At 46.6% G+C, this 22,198-nt stretch overlaps 1 protein-coding gene across 5 annotated transcripts in view; it reads left to right on the top strand.

The window, feature by feature from the left end:
* The window catches only part of DTNB (dystrobrevin beta), a 672,321-nt gene that overhangs the window by 477,361 nt on the left and 172,762 nt on the right, over positions 1-22,198 (top strand). For all 5 annotated transcript variants that reach the window (XM_069233646.1, XM_069233645.1, XM_069233644.1 and 2 more), the window contains one exon: positions 19,211-19,324. In XM_069233646.1, the coding sequence (XP_069089747.1) occupies positions 19,211-19,324 (114 nt within the window). The remainder of the gene's footprint in view (positions 1-19,210; positions 19,325-22,198) is intronic.

Here is a 22,198-nt window from a genome sequence, read left to right as displayed (position 1 = left end):
TCTTCACAAAATGTGCAAGGACTCCATTACAGCGTCTGTCAGCGGCCCAAGCCTCAGCAGGTCATAAGTGCGGGTTGCAGTACCAGTCCACCTGCCGCGCAATGGACCAGAGCTCCAACAGACAGTATTCTATCCCTGTCGCTAGTGAAATCACCTAGCTCGGTTGGTGCAGGCAATGCCGTGCACGACTTCAATGGAACGGAGCCTAATGATCTCTTGCTCCTGGGCTTGTCGTTTTTTCATACTAAGCCTACAGAGAGCCCTGGGTTCCCATTCTAAAAGTGCTCCTAACATGACAGTAGACTCTACCAGTTTAGTCTGGATCCAATTTCTACAAACATTACAATCAATGGTCTCTGCCCGAAACTACCATTCTGATACATCAGATGTACATGTCCACCTATTGAACACGTTAGACACATTTGTGGCTGGGATTGACTGTAAACTTGATAATCTAAACAAATTGCTCATCAGAGCACAAGCCAGTACCAATTGCTGTTCTCCGATTACAGAAAGCCTGTCTTCGCGCCCAGTGTTTCTCAGCACAGTCCTGACTGAGACTAAGAGGTGTCCGGCTGGTTTGGGTTATCCTGAACATCCGGCAGAAGTGCTTCTTCCACCCGTAGTTGTACCAACAAAAGGCAAAACTCCAGATTACTGTTTTTGGCCCCCTAAAGATTCAAAAGGCATTAAATTGAATCTCAGCTCCTATGGCTCCTGCAGGCCAGTCGAACAGGCACTTCCAGTTAGTTAAGCCTGTCCCTCGGCCAGCACTCAAGGGACGGTGTCTCTAGATAAAGCACAGTCCCCTCACAACTCTAGTAACCTAAGTGCGGACCTCTTAAGTTAAAAGAATTCTGGGGAAGTTCTCTCACAGCTATGTCCCCAAAGCAAGAGAAAAGAAAAGGCTGCGCAAATAACGGAAGGAAATATCAAGTCCCTCTATGTTCCCACTGTTCACAAAAAAGATTCAACAACCTGCTTATCCCGATCTTCAGCAGCCACTGTCTACTGCAGTGTTGAGTACGTCAGTTGACCCAGCGCTGGCCAGTTCGGAGCAGCAGCATCAGCCAAGCGGCACAGAGCCGAGCATAGAGTCTGGCTATCCAGGCTTAAGTGAATTTCCCCTAATGCCCGAATGCTCATCCGCAAGTGCAAATGGCCAAGGGCAGGATCAACCACCCAGACACCAAAAATAATGTCATCATTACACCCGCCTCTGCAAGCCCCGAAGGGGAAGGCAGGTAACCACTGAAGTTTTTCCATCTAACATTGCCAACAACAACTTAGTAGGTTCTTGTTCTGATACTCTTCAGGTGATGTTAGCATCCAGGTAGGTTGACCCCTCAACGAACGTTAACTCATAAAATCAAAATCTCACATATTGATCCCCCGGAGCAGTGGCATCAGGAATCCATAAGGGAGCCCTGGAAGGTGGTCCAGAGCGCCCTTAGACCTTCTGGATCCCAGCCTGGCAAAGTCCCAGAAAGTTTGGACATTCTGGGACTTCCCTGAGTACTCCTTGTAAGGCTCTTATGACTTAAACAGGGGGAACATTTTAAGATTGCGGAAGGCAGTTCCCGAGCTGAGTGGTAAAGACTTAGTGATATTATCTCAATTGAATTTCTTCCTACAAAGGGCACTCAATAAGCGGAATCCACATTGGTAACACTCGCCTCCCCTTCGTTAGTGCAGTCAATACGGGCCAGAGCTGAAATATTTTATTCATGGGGCATCAAGATCAGCCTCTTTAAGAGGACTGGATGCCCCTCCTTGTTGGCACAACCACTAACTCCGAAAGCACTCCATGGAAGGAAATCATACTCAATTTTGAAAAACGCTCAAGGCTGTACCATCACGAAATACAGTCATCAGGGGATGGAACTAACTAATTCCATAGTGACAAACTGGGTCTGGTTGCCCGCAGCCTTATTTTGTCAATGCTCAGACTGAATTGTTGCCGGGCTGCCCCAGCGGCCCAACCATCCGCCGATATCTCTGTGCTCTTGGAATATCAATGGTATGGATCAGAAATTACAAGTCCTGGACATAATCACGTTTCTAAATGCTCATTAAATCATAGCACTGCAGGAAACTTGGGCCGGATCAATCCGTGCGATAACAGGTTGCATTGAGTCCTGGAAACCGGCCTCCAGAGGACTTAAAAACGGCAGACCAAGAGGCGGGCTATCCTTATACATTGCAGTCAAACTAAAAGGACATATCATTGTAAGTACACTAACAGAGGACCGGTTGTATGGAGTCTTGATCAGCATCTGGAGAGCAAAGCAAGCCCTTTTGCTGATAAATGTTCACATCAATCCAGGAACAAAGGAAAAGAGGGTAAAGCTGAACAACTTAATACAAATTATGGGTGATTTAGTTTGCGACTACCCTCAGGCCAACTGTTTAATCACAGGGGACTTTAATATAAACCTCTTTCAAGACCTTGCTGAGGATTTCGAGGGGCTCGTCCTTTGTAGCACTTTGCCTGTCCCAGATCAATCTAAGCCTAAAGGCAGTCCCAGAAGCCAGCTGGGTGAGCACAAGGTTTTATAGCTAAACAGCATGGGCTACATAGTAGTGAATGGTCATCTCCAACAAATTGGACTAGAACTGATGGGAAAACTTGCTCTTTCCTGGATTATACCACCCGTAATGTTAAAATGTCCCCCCCCCCCCTCATTGAAGAATACTACATTGCCCCACGAACAGAGAGTGATCACCGTCCACGGATTATGGTTTTACGGTCCAACCTGCCACACCACAGCAAGAGACGCCAGTATAGGAACCTGCACAGAGACACTTAAGCATCTCAAATGGGTCTCGGACCCTCTCGGACCACTCCCCGGTGATGCTGCGGCTTTCCATAGCTGGAGCCCCCAGTGCTGCGTTTGCCTGGCGTTTGCCGCGGGGGGCGCTTCGGGACGAGGTGTTTCGAGAAGAGATTCGTAAGGCCATTGTGAATTTCTTTGCTGAGAATGGTGGGTCAGTAGAGTCGGCGGGAACGCTCTGGGAGGCCTTTAAGGTGGTCATACGGGGAGAGTGTCTTGCCAAGCAGCATGGGGTGCTTTGTGCGCTGCAGAGGGAATTGCCCGAGCTGGAAGGGCGGATATCTGAGCTGGAGGTGAAATTGGTGACAGATTGGTTGCGGCTCTACGTGAGGCGGTTTCTAGATATGAGGAGGCTGCTCAACGGGAAGTTTGTTTTTTAGGCAAATATGCAAGAGCCCGGCGTTATGGGGAAGGGGACAGGGCCGGTAGGACACTGGCGAATCTGCTGCGCAAGCCTTGGGCGAGTGGGTACGTGACCGGAATCGATGGGCAGGGGGGTGAGCGGGTACTGGGTACTGAAGGTGTAATGCAGGTTTTTACACATTATTTTGCGGATTTATATTTTGCTCCCTCTGAGCACAATCTTGATGCGGCGCAGGCTTACTTCTCCGAGATTAGTTTGCTTTGGTTTGAGGAGGCTCATAGGGCCTATTTCGATGAGCCTTTTTCAGTGGAGGAGGTCAAGGCAGTTATCAGTGGGCTGCCTGGTGAGAAGGCCCCAGGTTTGGATGGACTCACCCCTGCCTTTTACAAGGAGTATGTTGATATTTTAGCTCCTTATCTGTTAGAGGTATATGCTGAGGCCCTGGAGACAGGATTTCTCCCTGCATCCTTGAGGGAAGCACTGATTGTTACGATCCTTAAACCTGGCAAGGACCCGTACAGTTGTGATTCGTATTGACCACTTTCCATGATCAACGTTGACAATAAAATACTCGCCAAGCTGTTGGAGCTGCGTCTGCAGCCCCTGAAGCCACGATTAGTGCTCCCGGATCAGTCTTACTTCGTGCCGGAGCGGTCGACTGTGCATAACCTTCGTACCTTTTTTGCGGTGTTGGGTTGCCTATCGGCGGGCGAAGAGGCTGCTGCTGTGTTCTTGGACGCGACTAAGGCGTTTGATTCTTTGGCCTGGCCATATCTGTTCGCGCTCTTGGGCAGGGTGGGCATGAGTGCCCGGTTTATTAAGTTGATCCGCTTGCTGTATTCGGGCCCGGTTGCGCGATTGCGGCTGAATGGTTGTATTTCAGAGCCCTTTCCTGTGGCCCGGAGGACCAGTCAGGGCTGCCCTTTATCCCCGCTCCTATTTGCTATTGCTATGGAGCCGTTGGCGGCTTATCTGAGGCAGCATCACAATCGTAGGGGTCTGCAGTTCCGGCAGCGACCGATTTTAATTTCGCTGTATGCGGATGATATCGTGCTGTATGTGCGGGAGCCGGGTGTGAATATGGATGTCCTGTTGACTGAGGTCGTTCGGTTTGGCGGCTTCGCGGGCATCACGATGAATTGGTCTAAGTCGGTGGTGCTTCCCCTCACTAGTGGTACGGCGCACTGCTCGTCGCGGTACCCAGTTGAATGGGCGGCGGGCCCGGTCCGTTATTTGGGAGTGTGGCTCAGCTGTGATGTAGAAACTTTGTGGTTTGCCAATTATGGCAGATTGATGGCCTGGCTGGAAGATAAACTGGAGGTGTGGCGCACGCTACTGCTTTCGCTTAGTGGGCGCATTGGCATCGCTAAGATGGTTGTTCTGCCAAAGTTTTTGTATCTTTTTGTTAACCTGCCGCTGGTGCTTACTGTGAATTTTCTGAAGAGGCTTCAATCTGCTTTGGTGCGTTTGGTGTGGGCGGGCGCGCAGCCTAGGATTGCCTGGGAGAAATTGACGCTGCTGTTCGAAATGGGGGGCCTTGCTGCCCCGGATCTGGAGCTTTATTATTATTGCACGCATGCCCACTTTGCATACTTCTGGATTCATCCTATATGGTATTTGCCTCATGCTGCGCCTGAGAGTGATTTGGTTTGGCCGGATCGGCTGCCGAGAGTTCTTGGATGTCTGTCTCGGACGTGTGTGAGAGGGGTGGATACTGTGGAGTGTACTTTCAGGGCTTGGGCGGCTTTGGGGCGTAGATCTGGAACGGGGGTGCTTTTTGCCCCTGCAATGCCGGTGTTGGATGTGGTGGATGAGCGGATGTCTCGCGTTGTTCGCATGCATGAGTTTCTTGAGGCGTCTGAGTTGTCATTACTGGGAGCTTGGTTTGTGAATGAAGGTCTGATTGCGCCGGAGGAGGGGCTGCGGGCGGGTACTGACAACCCGTTGCATAGGTTATACTTATTGAGGGTTTATGCAATGCTTTGTGCGCGGTATTCTGGCCTCCCGGCCGTGCCTGAGACTTGTCGAGCATTGGAGTTGCTGTGGCGGGCGCAGTCTTCTCGGAGGCTTATTACTCGATTGTATGGGTGCATGCAGGAGCTGCGGAAGACAGTGGCGGTGGTGGCTAAGGCTAAATGGGAGCTGGATGTGGGGGAGGTGCTTACTGAGGAACAGTGGCGGAGCTGCTGTGCGCATATGTGCCTGCTGTCACCCAATTATAGGCTGCGGCTCATCCACTTTAAACTCCTGCATCGGTTCTATTACACTCCTCGTAGTTTATGTGCTATGGGCCTGCGAGTTGATGCACACTGTGAACGTTGCCATGCTCCGGATGCTGATTTTTTGCATCTAGCGTGGAGCTGTGCTGAGGTGCATGCCTTTTGGGAGGATGTGCTTCATGAAATTTCCGGAATGACTGGCTTGGTTATGCCTTTCTCTCCTGTGCTGGCGCTACTTGGGCTGCTGGATGGGGTGCCATCGGCTTGGAGGTGGCTGGTGGGTATGCTGCTTCTTCTGGCAAAGAGAAGGGTGGCGATGTGTTGGGGAAGGGGTAGGGTGCCGCGTAGAGCTGACTGTCTGCCCGATGCTGCATTCAGTCAGGAACAGTTGTCAATCTTCTGGGAGCTGGCCCCTGCAAATTCTCGTCCTAGAGATATTTGGGCACCGTTCCGCGCTTTTTTGGACTCGCAGGATAGACTGGAGTGAGATGATGCTTTATGTGTCACGTCGCATTCTGGCTTTGCTTGGATCGGTTGAGATACTCTGTGCGTCATGTATGGAATGTTTGATAGTGGACCCTGCTATACGTGCATGTTCTGCCGCCTCCTTTTTGTTGGTTGGTTTTATGTTGGTTATGTTTGGGCCCGTGTGAGTGCTCGCGAGGTATATCCCTGTGGTGTGCTTGTTGTCGCTATGTTACTGGATGGCCGGGAGGCTGCTGATGTTCGTCAAACTTAAATGGCTGAGATTCATGTTTATTGTACTTTGCCTCTGATGGCCTCCTGTGATATTTTGGTACACTACAGCATCTCACTTGTTCATTGTACTGCTCACAGGGCGGTTATGGTTGTATTGTAAATTTGCAAAAATAAATAAAAAAAAGCATCTCAAATGGAATGGCTCCTCCTGTGATTTAACAATGGCAGAAGGTGTGAAGTATTTAGACTCCGTGAGAGCCGACAACAAGTCCCCAATCAAGATATGGGCTTGTCTTGTTACTCAAATGCTGATGAAACTTCAACAACCAACCAGTCAGCCTGGCTCACCTAAACAAATAATTACATGAGCTGCAATTAAAGGTTTAAAGAATGTCCGCAATAAGGTCATGAGGGAAACTCAGAAGTACCCAAGATCAAAGTATCTTCTGAAGGCCTTCAAGCAGGCTCAGAAAGCTTATAGGCAGGCCATTTTTGAGGAATAACGCACGCGCTCACACTATTTCTGGTCAGAACATCTCTACGCTATTAAAGATTCCAACTCTAAGAACTTTTGGGTCTTAGTTAACAAACAATTGAACCGATCCAGGGGGCAGGGCTGTGCAAACATAACGGAAGGAGAATGGGCACTTTTCCTCGCAGAACATTTGTCTGCCAGTGAGTGGGATAATAATTTACAATATAAGGGCATGCAAAGCTCCACTGGTCCCCCAATCAGTTCTCTCTCAGCAGAATTTGGTTATCTGTACTCCCTCATCGCGGCCGCGCAGCCCCTCTCGCGCCACTTGCAGTGCGTTATACTCGGAGCAAAACCAGATGGGGCCCAGGACCTAACGGTCTGCCCCAGGTGCTGTTTAAACAGGATGTAACCACCTGGGCGGACTGGCTCACCAATCTCTTTGACTACTGCCTAGAGAGTTCAAGAATACTAGTATCCTGGCGTGGCGCCATAGTCCATATGATCCAGAACGGAGGTCGATCAGTCTGCAGTTGCTCGCAGTGCTCCTAGGCGCACAGTCAGCAAGGTTCAATAAGAAAACCATGAAGCAAGAGCAAAAGAGGCTTAAGCAATCTGTCAGCAATTGCTTGCAGTGCTCCCAGGCACGCAGCCAGACAGGACTGGGGTAAGGAAAGACACAGCTATATTCCCAGATTATAGAAAAGTCAACCTTTTAAGCCCAGAGCCCATATCCAGGACCCCCGATGGGGCCTCCAGGTTGATAAACCTATTTAATGCAGAAATGACACATTTTGTCAACAGAATATTCAAGGTAGTATTGTCGGGGTTTTAAGAGGCTTGCATTTGCGAACTCTCAAGTTATTCCACTTCTGAAGCCTGGATGTGCGTTCGTCCAGTAGCACTGGGCAGACACACAACATGTCCAAGGGTTTCTTCCCAACAACCGCAACCCCTGTAAGTTGATCCAGCCGTAGCCTGTCGCCAGCTAGGTTGTAACTTTCCCTCTCTAAGCCTCCCCCGTCGCCCATAACTATCAATCTTTCAACAGTTATCTTAGTTTCCCTTCCTCCAAGTTTTCCCCTCCTTCCTGCCACTAAGTCGCTTGTTCTGTTCCTTCACTCTGATATTCTATTTGAATATTGTCCCCATCACTTTACCATTGCTACCACCACACCCTGCTCCTTCTGCTGCCTTCCGTCTCACACCCTTGACGTGCCCTTTACTATCAGCCCAAAATCCCCCTTGGCTTCCCTGTTACAAACTCTATTACAAACTCACTGTCTCATTACCAGCCTCATTGTTCCCTTCACCCACAGTTTGTTGCTCCCTAGTTAAACAACTGTCAATAGGCATTGCATCTATTACCAACATCATGGACATTAAACCTTCACTAGTTCCCTCCTCATGCATAATCTCTGCTGTAATGTCCCTTACATAGCTTACTTTTGCAAAGAGTCTGTCTACATCCTATCCCTCTCATTTGCATCTTAAGCAGCCTTGAAGTATCCTATCCTAATTTCAATCCTACCCTACACCCCACCTGCTCTAAAGACTACCCACTGCACCAGTCCGGTTAATCTATTTATTGGAAACAATCTAATTTCTCTGCATTCTTCAATGAATCCTAGTCCTGTTAAATCTGTACTCTGTCTTCTGGATAAACCCGATCATCTGGCTGTCACACCAGACTGAGCAAACCTCGATACAACCAATGCCCTACAGGTCAACTATTACTTTACCTTGTAGGGACCACATAACTACAACCCCTCTCTCACCAGCCTCTCAGAAAACAGCATCAGAAAATAACGCAAGGCAGCAAGTGACTTAAAATCAAAGTGAGGCCTGGCAAAAATGTTCATACCAGCCTCTCACGGTAGAAAGCTATGACTATAATGTGGCCATTGAGCATGCTTGGGTCATGGCAGGCTGTCCTGCTCTTAAAGTAGCCCCAGAGTGTACAGCCTACCAAGTATTGCTAGAGTGGTCAGTCTACTCCTGATGAAAGGTCCTCCTGGGCTCCATTCTTGAATCCATTCGAGCCAGAGCAACTCTCAAAGCAACTAGTGGAGCTACCATCTGACCATTTATTTATCACTTTGTTCACTATGGCGAATTACTCTCCAACAACAAGTGTCAACTCCTGGCTGCTGATTACCCCCAACCAATGGACTCCAAGACACAACCCCATGCAGCACTAGAAACAAAAGGAGTCACCAATACGACCAAAGCCATTGGGGTTCACTTGATTTCTGGTGCTTCCCACAAAAACACATTTAATGCATCTAGAATTGATCAATCAGTCACTCTATTTGTAAAGAGCTGCTAATCACCCCTGAGGGTATCCAGTCGCTTGCAGGGTGTGGTAGGCTCAGTTTAAGAGGCAGGTTTTGAGTGCTTTTCTGAATTCCAATGGGGTGGGGATGGGGAGGAACAGAGCTGAAGGGGGAGGCTGTCCCACATCTTTTCTGCGAGGTAGGGGAAGGAGTGTCCTGCTGGGGAGGCAGAATAGAGTTGTTTGGTCAGTTTGTGGAAGTTCAAGCAGTGGTTGATGTCGGCTGGTCCTGGGTTGTGGAGGGCCTTGGACGCATAGGTCAGTAGCTTGAATTAACTTCTCTTATTCACTGAGAGCCGGTGGAGTTCCTTGAGGTGGGGGGAGGTTGAGGATGAGTCTGGCTGCAGCATTCTGGATGGCCTATAGTCTATGGAGGAGGTGTATAGAGATTCCATATAAGAGGGTGTTGCCATTGCCAGGTCTGCTAGTGAAGAGCACCTGAGTGACGGTGCGTCTAATGTGGGTGGGTAGCCACTTGAGGATCTACGATAGTATGTGCAGGGCGAAGAAGCAGGTTGAGTAGACTGCCTTGACGTGGGCTTTTATGGTCCGCTTGTTGCATGTTCCTTGTTCTGAAGGCCACCAGGATTCATTCCAGGGGGTGGAGTTTTTTCTGAAGATCAGAACTTCTGTTTTATTGGTGTTGAGCTTTAAGAAGTCCTGTCTCAACCAGTTGGCAACGCTCAGGATGCAGCTGTGGAATCTTGTTCTGGTAGTGGTAGGATCCCTGGAAAGTTGAGTGTCATCTCCATATGAGAAGATGTTGAGCCAGTGTGATCTGACAATGTTGGCCAAGGGTGTCATGTATATGTTAAAGACGGTGGGGCTGAGGGATGAGCTCTGAGGGACCACAGATGATTACTGTGGATTTGGAGGTGAATGGGGGTAGGCAGATGTTTTGTGTTCTACCAGTGAGGAAGGAGGCGATCCATTTAAAGGTGTTCCCTTGGATACCGCGCTGTGTAGTCTGGTGATCAGCATGTGTGGGATACCGTGTCGAATGCTGCTGAAAGTTCGAGGAGGATCGGGGCTGCCTTTTCTCCTAGATCAAGGAGGGCTCAGATGTCATTTGTAGCTGCGATGAGGGCAGTCTCGGTGCTGTGGTTACTGCAGAATCAGGACTGGGAAGAGTCCAATAGGTGGTGTAGCTCGAGGTGGGTGGTGAGTTGGTTATTGATGGCCTTTTCCGGAACTTTGTCTGGGAATGGGAGCAAGGAGATTGGTCTCTGGTTCTTGAGTTTGCTGGGGTCAGCTGACAGTTTCCTGAGTAAGAGTTTGATTTCGGTATGCTTCCAGTCCACTGGGAACGAGGCTGTGGTTACAGGTGTTGAGTAGGACGGTGAGTTATTGACTGATTTTGTCCTTTCTGAGGTTGAGGTTCAAGGCCAGATCCTTAAGGGAGAACCTAATTCATATATACATCCTATCATGCAATTCCAGCTGGTCCTTCTCTTTATCGCTTTATCATGGTAACATGGATGGCTCAAGCTTTACTACATGGACTCATCACCAGTAGCTTCCTAATGCTGTACAGTAACCGGAAACAAAGAGGTGCAGAGGCTAACTAGCTTTGGTGTTTACTAACTCTCTAGTGACTACCTTACTTGTTTGCTGTAAACCATATTTCGCTGCCTCATTCCTTCTCAAATACCAACTACTTCCACCCTTCAGTGATGCCCTCTGTCAGATATCACAGTTCACCACTGTAACCATGTATGCTGAGAGATCTCAGTAATTAGTTGGATAATCTCTACCAGACCTCAGTTCTTCTCTCTACTGTGAAGTGCTCAATTAGCAACAGCTTGTAATTGGGACAGCTCATGACGCTGATAAATTCCTTGATGCCATATTTGCCTCCCTTGATCTAAGCTACATTAAACATATACTTCACATTTACTGGAGTGATAACCACATCATTACCTTAAGGTTAACCCTCTCAACTGTGCCTCCCACTCCAACAGCATCTAGTGATCTGTCCCTTAACAGACCATGGCAGAGTTTCAACATAGACCCCTTGAGAATACAATTCTTGGTAACAAAGCCACTGAACCCACTGATGCCTGACAACCAAATCTACCATTGGTTTACTGGGGCACTGGCAATCACCCCAGAAGGTCTACTGGCTCAATTCTTACATAAAACTACAAAACAGGAACATCAGAAGACTTGAAAAAGAAAAGGTAACCATGCATAACTAGAAAAAGAACAGTCTGCAACAATAATACATTTTTAAACCAATCATGAATAAGCCAAACAATCTTACTAGCCTCAGTTCATTATGAATGCCACTTATTTAACCAAACACCTCTTCAAAAGGATCTCATGATTTTGAAACCTGGACTGCATCTCAGACTGTGCAAACCACTCAAGAATTCTTGGAGTAAAAACCCAAAGACCTTGAGACCCAACTTTTAACAAAAGCTGCCCATAACCATGCCTCTATGTCAGTCAGGCTGGATTCAGTCCACATTTACACGCAATCCAATCTGTTGTTTCACCACTTTCTCCATTAAGGAAACCAATGAACTCATTAAAACTATTGGCATAGTTTGAACCCCCTTGCCCTCCTAAATATATTCAATAAATTTTTCTAAGCTTCTAGTATGGCCATCCGGGGCAGAGCCATCCTCACCGAATAACACTTAACTAGAGAATTCCCCAGTAAATTAAAACTTCCTACATGAACCTATTCTTGCAAAAGAAAGTACTCATTCCTGAAGAAGTGACAAATTACACTCCTATCAAACAAGCCATTTCTGGCCAGACTAAAATAGCAGTATTAATTCAAATCTCAGATTGTCTTGGCCAAAACTACCTGCTCTCTGAAAAAACAGTAAGTTTTTCAGCCTGCAAGAGCTGCTGAATCAGTAATAATTGTAATCTTGGCTGACACACTGTGCATACTTGATGTTTCCGCAGATTTGCACTTTCTCGATCACTAACTGTTAATCCAAAGGCGAAATGAGATAGGAATCAGGGCATGGCCCTAAAGTGGATTAAGTCGTACATCACAGACATAATACAAATCGTATCTGTCTCTCCATTCCTCTCAGCACCAATTTCACAAAAAGCAGGTGTTCCCACAAGGCTCCATGATCTCCCCTCTTCTCTTCAGTGCCTAACTGTCCAAATGCTTGAATCATTCTCTGTAGTCGAAGTGGGAGTCCCATGGTACCCTAATATAGCAGTATATATCATTACCATAGGCCCTAATGGCAATGAAAAGTCTCTTTAATAACATATCCCTGTCCTTTTTGATAAAGAACCAAACTTGAACTATGACCATTCAGGCAACCGCACCCTCTAGAACACTCCCAAGAGAAGCTGCTTCCCTCAGATTTTCTACCACACGTTGTGTGAAGGGAGTCTCCCTAAACTCTGCTCAGTTTTTTTTCCTTACTTCAGCCTACAGTTCTGCTGAAAATGTCTGAAACTTCCAGGAAAGGACTCTTCAGATCCTGCAAGTCCTTTGGGAAAAACATCTTCATGTGGAAGACTCACATAAGGAATGCCTCTACCCCAGTCTCCAGGTACAGGACTGCAAGATATGTAGAACCTTCTCTACAAAGACTCTAAAAGATAGAGAGGGAGGCTACTTATGTGGCTACAAAAGTCTAAGAGCCAAAAGACTACCACTTCTGAAGAGAACAGTGACACTTCAGAGAGGTCGAGAAAAGGGCGAGGACCTCTGAGGGAACATCTGAGGCTGCTAGAAGGACTTAAAAACCCACCATAAAGATCCCCCGAAAAAGGAGAAAAAGTGCCATATCTCTACAGAGAAGGCCTCCTCTCAACCCACTACTCCATCTCAGAAATATGGAGAATCATCTGTGTCTAAAACTGCTACAAAAACATTGTTGACGACACCACCTTTGACAGAAGTCTCGTCAATGACGACAGTAGTAACTGTATCATCCATGGGGCCATTGTCAGCAGGAATGACAACTGCGGCCGTCGAAGCTCCCATATCGTCAACGAGGATTCACCCACCGTCGACGATCCCGTTGACAGCAGCACCAAGAAAGACACCGTCGTCTGCAAAACCATCATTTCCGCCGACGACAACCTCTCTTCCAGACACAGAATCAACGATGACATCGCCTACAACATTGTCTACGGGACCATCAATGCTGATTTTAAAAGTGGCCACAAGGACCATAACTCCAGCTCTCCTAGTAAGGTATTACCTTTTCCTCCATCACATCTGTTAGATATAGAGAAGTCAGAAGATGAGGGGCCATTTGGGCCTGGGCACAGTCCATCTGAACTTTTGGTAAATGTCAGGAAGATGATGATATTGATGATGAAGATGAGGAACATTATCATCAATGTTATGCTTCTCCGCCAAAGCGGCACTACGAACGGAGTAGGGGATAAAGATTATGAAGAACCCAGCGGCAGTGCCACCCCAAGTAGACAAAAAGTAGAAAGCCCTGGAAGATTCCCCTGCGTGCCTGACTGGTCATCCCAAACTTGACTCAGTTATATTGCAGGCTGCGATAAGTCACTCCAAGAACCCTTCTGCTCCCATCTCTACACCACCAGATAGGGAGGGTAGATGTCTGGACAATGTAGACAAGAGGTTTTCCCTCATGTCAGCCATTGTAGTTCGAGCAGCAAACTTTCTGGCCATCCTAGGCCGCTATGATAGGCAGATGTGGTCGGACATCTCCAACCTCATAGACCTTATCCCTGAAATCAAGAAAGTTGAAGCCACAAAGATGCTACAGGAGGGAGAGCGCACCTCCTCTGAGATGATAAATTGCGCACTAGACATCCCCTCAACCGGTTTTCGTCAACTTGCTGTAGCAGCAGTCCTCTGGCACTAAGGATGGCTGTAATCAGCATCTTTCCGATCGGAGGTCCAGTCTAAGGTCTTGGATTTGGTTATGATGGGGAAACTCTGTTTGGAAAACACATCGATTATGCAGTTCGTGAACAGTGACCTACACTGGGCACCGGCTACAGACACCGCTCTTCATCCTGTGGGTGCAAAGATTTCCAGCCATCTACCCCAATGGAAACAGATTAACATCGGACAAATGGGTGTTAGGCCTGGTAGATTATGGCCACACTCTAAAATGTGTACAAACAACACCAAACCACCCTCCAAAGGGAGCGCACCCCCTTCATCTTAACTTACAGAAAAAGGAAGCCTTCACCATGCTTGCAAAGGAAGCTATCGCAAGAGTTCTGTTTTCACAAAGAGGCATTTTCTTCTACTCTCGATTCTTCCTTGCAAGAAAGAAAACAAGGGAATGGAGGCCCATCATGGACTTAAGAGAACTGAAAAAATTCTTATGCAAGCAAACATTTCGGATGGTCACCCTCTCGGATATCCTACCCCTCCTCAACAGCGGAGATTTCTTGATGACTCTCAATTTGCAGGATGCATACTTCCACATTCCCAAAACAGAAAATATCTTTGCTTCACCATAGCCGGTACACATTCCCTATTCAATGTCCTCCCATTCGGAGTCAAATCAGCACCTCGCATATTTACAAAGTGCCTGGCACCAGTAGCAGCTGCTTTCAGGAACCAAGGTCACCAAGTGTTTCCCTACTTGGACGACTGGCTACTCAAGGCCCCAACGGTGCACCAAGCATCCAAAATCACACAAGCCTATCTCAGCTTATTTCACAAACTGGGTCTTATGGTCAGTTTCCAGAAATTAGTTAGTATTCCAAACCAAATCATAATGTTCCTAGGATCTTTTCTGGATACAATACACAACAAGGCTTATTTATCCCAAGTCAGGCAACACAAGCTAAGGGATCTGCCAGGCAAGCTGTCAAAAAGAAGGTCCGCTTCAGTTAGTTTGTACAAGTCCTTGCTGGGCATGATGTATTCTGCAATCAGTGTAGTACCTCTTGCACGACTAAAGCTGAGACCACTTCAAGAAGAATTGCAAAAACAATGGATCCAGACGGAGGGATCATTCGACCTTGGGACCATCACTCCAAACATGAAGAAGGCCCTAGTGTGGTGGTCCCAGGCTTCTCATTTATCACAGGTCCTAACATTTCTTCCTCATGTCCCTGAGTTTGTGATAACCACAGACGCTTCTCTGCAGGGCTGGGGTGGCCATCTGCAGGACCTACAAATTCAGGGAAAGTGGTAGACACAGCAGAAAACCTTGCATATCAACAGTCTGGAGTTGAAGGCCATCTTTTTCACTCTACAGGCTTTTCTTCCAAGGATAGCCGGCTCCTCAGTGGTGGTTCGTATGAACAACACGACCAGCAGTCATTACATAAACAAACAAGGGGGCACACGATCATTAACACTGTCCCAAGTGGCTCAGGATCTATGAAATTGGCTTACTATTCAAAAAATATCGCTGAGAGCCGAACATGTCAGCAATACTTTAGCAGACACACTCAGCAGGACGACGGACAGTTGTCAGGAGTGGGAGCTGGATCAAACACAGCTAAGCAGGATATTCTCACACTGGGGCACACCGACATTGGGTCTTTTTGCGACAGACAAGAACACCAAATGCTAGTTCTACACCAGTGGATACCCGCTCCCAGGGTCATGGGGCAATGTCCTTTTGATAAGATGGTCGGGATTTATGCTTATGCTTTTTCCCCCTTCCCTATCGTACCGAAGGTTCTCAGGAAAATGAGGAGAGAGTACTGTCACCTGATCCCAATTGCCTCCAGGTGGCCCATGCATCACTAGTTTACATAACTCCTCTTATTGGAATGCAATCCTATTCGCCTCCCACCACTATCAACATTACTAACCATCCGGATTCAACATCTCTGCACTTGTGTGCATGGCTCCTGAGTTCAATGAATTTAAAGACCTAGACATTCCTCAGGACTGTAGAGATATCCTGTCTAAAGCAAGAGCTGAATCCACCAACAAAACATACAGGTTAAAATGGAAAAGATTCTGTGTTTGGTGTCAACATTCTAACCTGCACCCCTTGAAAGCATCACCTGAACAGATTCGCCATATCCCCTATTGTTCGCTAGATCTCGATTGGTGGGTGCGTCTGTCAAGGTTCATCTTGCAGCAATATCAAAATACAGGCGTTCATCTCGCTCTCCTTCCCTGTGCCCTGCAAGGATAATTCAACAATTCATGAAGGGATTATTCAGGGCTTTCCTTCTGGTCAGAGCTCCTCCTCTGGAATGGTGTCTCAACATAGTTCTCTCCCAGCTACTGAAACCGCCATTTGAACATATTCACAAAGCAGACCTAAACTTCCTGACTTGGAAGGTAGCGTTGCTACTACCTCTCACCTCATCTAGGAGAGTCATCAAAATACAGGCTTTCACTACGCAGAAACCATTCCTTCATTTTACCGACAACTATGTACATCTAAGGATGAATCCTAGATCCATTCCCAAGGTGGCAATTCAATTTCATCTTAATGAACCCATCACGCTACGCACCTTTTTCCCGAATCCATCTACCCCCACTGAGCAATCACTTCATACTCTGGATGTAAAAAGGTGCCTTAAATTCTATTTGCATCGGACTCAGCAGATACGCAAAACCGATAAACTTTTCGTATCATATAGTCAAATGCATCAAGCGTCTGCTGTCACTAAGGCTGCGATTGCAAGACGGATTCCCTCTACCATCCGGTTTTGCCATTCAAAGGCGGGTAAACCACTTACAGCTAAAGCCAGAGCACACTCAACAAGGGCAGTAACCACCTCAACTGCTCTTGTTGCAGGTGTGCCATTGGAAAAGATTTGCCGTGCTGCAAAGTGGAAGAGTACCCACACATTCACGCATCACTACTGCCTAGAATCAGCGCACCATGGCTATGCAGCTTTAGGATAGGCGGTGTTAAGGCATCTGTTCCAATAAAGTGAGCCTCTGTTTATGAGGGGTTTGTATATTGCTATTTAAGTGTACTTCCATGTCATACTCTTTTTATAAGTATGCCTGCTATTCCATCTCTAGAACGTTAAGGTAAGACAATGTAATGATATTGTATTGATTTCTTACCCACCATCCTCAAAGGATATTTATATTGCTTCAAAGCATACTTATAATAACTGCTTGCTATTCTGATTCAAGCATGTTAATCTATGAAGATCCAATACTGGAGAAGAAAATGAGTTACTTACCTGTAACTTCAGTTCTCCAGTATATCTATCTTTCATAGATTCACATGCGACCCACCCTCCTCGCCTGACAGCCTCCCCTTATACCTCATATAAAATCATTACACCTGTGCTTGAAAATCTGTGGGATTGAGCCTCTCTTGGGAGTGTTTTAGAGGGTGCTGTCGCCTGATTGGTCATTTGGTCCTTTTTTAAATGGACATTGATATGTTATTAAAGAGACTGTTCATTGCCATTAGGGCCTATTGTAATAACACACACTGCTATTTTATGGTACAGTGGGACTCCCACTTCGATTACTGGGAACGGTTCAAGCATGTCAATCTATGAAAGATAACAATACTGGAGAACTTAAGTTACAGGTAAGTGACTAATTTTCTTATGCAGAGGACACCCAAATTGTCCTAAAACTGGAATAGCATACACTTGGGGATATTTTTACTCTCCAAATGCTTGCAGGCGGTATACACTAGGATTATACAAATCACTTGAAATGAAAGCTGTCAAAAAAGGAGATCTTCGCCTTTGGACTATGGAAAAACTATGACCCCTGCCATGGCCTGGCCTTAGGCAATTAGATCTCCCCTGATTACTACAGCCTGGCCCTAGGCGATTACATCTCTCACATTAGACCAAATTAAGAATCTGGGTGTGATTATAAGCACAAGACTCACTCCAAAGTCAGGTCAACAATGTGACAAAACTTTCTATCAACAATATACTACTTACTTGGGCTAACCCACTGGAGTGCAGGCATCAGTACTGCATAGGACTTCAGACGCATTTAATCAACAACGTTCAGGAAATACAGACTGTCGCTGCCAGACATTTCTTAGTCTTAGTTGGCACACCCATATCAGTGTTGCCGTTAAGGCCTAGCATTGGTGACCTGCCTCAAGAAAAATCTTTTTCAAAGTGGTTGGTATCGCCCACCGGGCAATCCATAGTAATGGACCAACTTTTTAATAATTGAAATATAGGTTGTATACCAGGAGGAACCTTCTATCAAGAATGGCACAGCTCGTAATCATCTGTTTTTCAGAAGATGACACATAAGTGGAAAGTTCTCTGTACAAGCCTGCAAACTATAGAGCATCCTAATAAAACATTAGTGATAATTAGGAGCCATATATAATTTGCAAAAGATTATCACTCATCTTACCTAAAGTCTTTGAGTTCTCATATGAGAATGATCCTGGTGCTATTGGTGATGATCCTCTCACTTCGGAATAGACTCCATGGAACCGCTCTGGGCAGCTTATCCTCCAGTGGGTCTGGTCGCAGTCACTCCTCAGTAGACACATTCAGTTACTAAATGATGCTCTTTTAATGTCCCAATGTCTCCGGTTTCCTTGCGCCTCTCGGTTGGACCCATCATTAACGGTGAATTCTTGTTTTTAATATTGGTCCCAGCCTGTTCAGAAACCCATATAGTCTCTGACCTGCTGAGGACACCAACACCCTCAACAGGTGCTTTTGTTTAGAACACTGTCCATGCAATGATAAAGTCTTGAAAAGGGGGAGCAAGGACGTCTTTTCATAATGGCTAAAGCTAAATTACCTTGACAGCATTTTTCCCTGTTAATACTACAAGAAGTCCTATCTATTTAGGTAAATTTGATGGTGATTGCATTGTAAGACACACTTGGCTTCTCACAATACGTGATGTTTGATTTCCGCTTAATTTCTACCTTTTGGAAAGATGAATGGCAAATCGTTGGTAATATTCTATCATAACAGAAGTACTAGCCTTCCAAGAAGGCACCACCATCCCAACTCATGAATCCCCATTAGTAGAGAATTTAGTACAGTTGCTTTGCTAGTAAAATCATTCACAGCCCACACTGTATGGGTTTGGATGAGGTACAGAATATGGACTATTGCTGTAACAACCAAACTAAAGTATGATTAAACCAACAAATGGCCAATGTTGTAGTATCCTGTAGGACATTACTTAACCCTCCTGACATCCGGACTCTCCTGGCTAAGAGATCTAATCGCAATGGACCACTGTCCACTCTATTCGTTTTCTGTAACTGGAATTTAAGAAACAGTAAGTCATCATTACCATACACTTGATCACATTCTTTTTACCATGATTAATAAAGTTTAAAATATCTAAGCGTCTTATATTTTAAGGTTGGCAAACATTTACTAGACACATTGCAACCTTTATATGTGTTTATATCACAGAGAAATATTACAAGAAATTCAGCGTCTTCGACTAGAACATGAGCAGGCCTCCCAGCCAACTCCAGAGAAGGCTCAGCAGAACCCAACCCTTCTGGCTGAACTCCGATTGCTACGGTAAGAGATTACTTTGAAAAGATTCCTCTAAAGGTTTGAAAATACCCTTCATCTGTGCTGTATGTTTCTATAGTATGGACGATGAAACACTGAACAGTATTGTGGCTGTACAGGAGTCCACACTGGCCTCTTTCCCTTTGCGACTCCGATGTTGAAGAAAAATGAATTCTGTAAAAGATAACAGTAAAATAAATGTAAAAACAAGCGGTAATAAGTAATATTAAGGTTACACATCCTGCCTAAGCATCATAGTGATTCAATAAAAAAACAAAAAATGTGTATAAAGTTATTAAAGTGTTGACCACAAAAATATGGGGGAAAGGAAACTGATGGATAAAACTTCACGTTCAGTACCTTTGAGGGTAGACGTACCGTGGACACATCATTGGAAAGAAAACATTGTATGAAAAATACACAGAAGGTTAATGTTGCACATATGGCTTACCAACCCTAGTCCATGACTTAAAGTTTTACTGTATAAACATTATAAGTGATGTGTTACTTACACCAATTATAATGGTGTGTGTGGTTGGACTCCTCTGCAACAGGCTCAGGATAACACAGAAAAATTCAAAGGATACCAAAGATGGCATATATGTGTATGTTTATAACAAACATCTGTCCTAGGATGCTCATCAGGGAGGAGCAGCATACGGTTCATGTCATCCCTCTTAGCGTTATTGCTACAGCAGTCAAGGGAGCTCTTCTCTTTTCTTTCTGATGGCCCTGCCTTTACCCAGGATGCAGGTTCATGTGTGTTGCGACACACATCCATTTTCCTTGTGCCTCGGTTTATGCACAATGACTCTTGTTCTTATCTTCTCGTTGCTCCAACCTCTTCTGTTGGGGTTGGCTGCCTGATCCTCGTTCTCTTCCCTGACCTCTCCTCTGTGATTTAGGGTCCTGTTGCTTTGCTCTTCCCAATATCATGTTGCTTCTATGAGCCTCTTCCTCTTTTTTCAGAATAGGTCTGGAGCAGGGGCTTTGCTGGATCTTGGGTAGGAACCTCTTCATAACTATAACTATTACAATTTGTACTGCAAATATTAGATTAATATTATTAATGATGTTATCAAAGATGTCATGAGTGCCGTAATTTGTGGGGTAAATAACAGTGCATGGCAAGGGTGCAAGTTAGTTACCTTAGAGAACAGATTATAGTTACTTGGGATAACTTAACTATAACTGGTGAATTGCTATGGTTTTGTACATTTAAAATGTAAGCCTAACTATAACATCTCTCTAACCTTTGTTTTTTTTAAATTGTATTTCTTTTCTATATAACGTCCCTGTGACTTTTGTTTCTTCAGTGAATTTCTATGTTTTTTTTAACGTAAAGTAATTTTCATTACTGTACTTTAATCCAACCACCACTGCGCACTGCCTTTGGCCACCTATAACCACCCACCCCTTGGTAGTGGGGTTGGCCTACCCCTACAACCTCCCGCCCCACACTGTGCACAGCTTTGGGTGTGGGAAGAGGAGTTTTCCCTATAACCACCCAACCCGCGCTGCACACGCCATTCCACGGTGCGCAGTTGGGGTTGGCCGCAGATCCGCATGCCCCCCTCGCCTAGCTGGTTTCGGCCCTGGGGACCACATCCAGCGGGACCTGGCCTTCTACAAAAAAGTTTTGGGGGAGGGCACAGCCTAAATATTTCTTTTTTTTGGGGGGGAGGGAGGGGAGTGCACGGCCCTCCTCTCCAGGCTCATTTCAGCACTGGAGACCCCATCACCTCGGGCCTGGTAGGGGGGCTGCACAGCCCCCTCTCCAGGCCGATCATAGCACTGGGGACACCATCCCCTGGGGCCCAGCCTAAAAATGTAATTTGTTTGGGGGTGGAGGTCCATGTGGCTCCCACTCCCCAGGCCAGTCTCAGCCCTGGGGTTTAGTTGTTTATTATTTTTTAGGGGGATTGGGGCCACATGGCCCCCCTCTCCTCAGGGCCCCATCCCTGGGGCCGGGCCATGTGACCTGGGTGCCCACCCAAGGAAATAGCAGGAGCTGGCCCTGCAGGGTGGCAGTGCCCACTCCCATCTGTGGCTCCTTGAAGGGCCCCTCAACCATTCTGTTTGCCCCAGGGAGGTGGTGGTCCCCAGGACTCGGGGGTCCACAATGGACCCCTTTTCATTCTTTTGTTGTAACCCCGGGGAGGTTGCAGTCCTCGTGGCTGCGGGGGGCCCGCACAACCCCCCGTACATAATTCTGTGTTTACCCCGGGGACTTAGTGGTCCCCAAGGCTGCATGGTTGCTGTGCGGGCCCCATGCATCACTTTTATTTTGAGCCCTGGGGAGGTCGCGGTCCCCGTGGCTGCATCCGTGCAGCCCTCGCATTTAATTTAATTTCATAAAGACCCCTGGGGAGGTGGCGGTCACCAGGGCAGTGTGGGGGGTGGCCCCCTCACATCACATTTCATTTCAGTCCCGGGGAGGTGGCGGTCCCCGGGACTGCAGAGGAATGCGCGGTCCCCCAGCATTACTTTTCATTAAAGCCCCAGGGAGGAAGGGGTCCCGTGCGACCTCTGCTTATTTTCAGTTGCATGCCTCCAGGACCTGGCCCACCCGGGGGCTTTAAAAAAACATGCGCTGTAGCCCGCGCTTTCTTTTTTTTTTTTGCCGCAAATTTGCAGCAAAAATATCACAAATATATATTTTTCTCTGGTGCGGCCCCTCAAGCACCCAACACCAGACCTAGGGGATCAGGGTGTCCCTACTATGTCCCCTTTTCCTTTGTTTTAGCGCTTTTATGTTGGTACTCCACTGAAGCAGAGTCCCAAGATGGCGGCCAACACTTTCTACTTGAAGTTGTGCATTTCCCTGCACAAGCTTGTCATTCTCAAAGTTGTCTATACAAATTTGGATTTCCTTTAATA

This window comes from Pleurodeles waltl, chromosome 5, assembly GCF_031143425.1.
Source record: "Pleurodeles waltl isolate 20211129_DDA chromosome 5, aPleWal1.hap1.20221129, whole genome shotgun sequence".
In the NCBI taxonomy this organism is placed as follows: Eukaryota; Metazoa; Chordata; class Amphibia; order Caudata; family Salamandridae; genus Pleurodeles; species Pleurodeles waltl.
The sequence above is the reverse complement of the archived record's forward strand: the minus strand, read 5'-3'. Positions and strand labels throughout refer to the sequence as shown.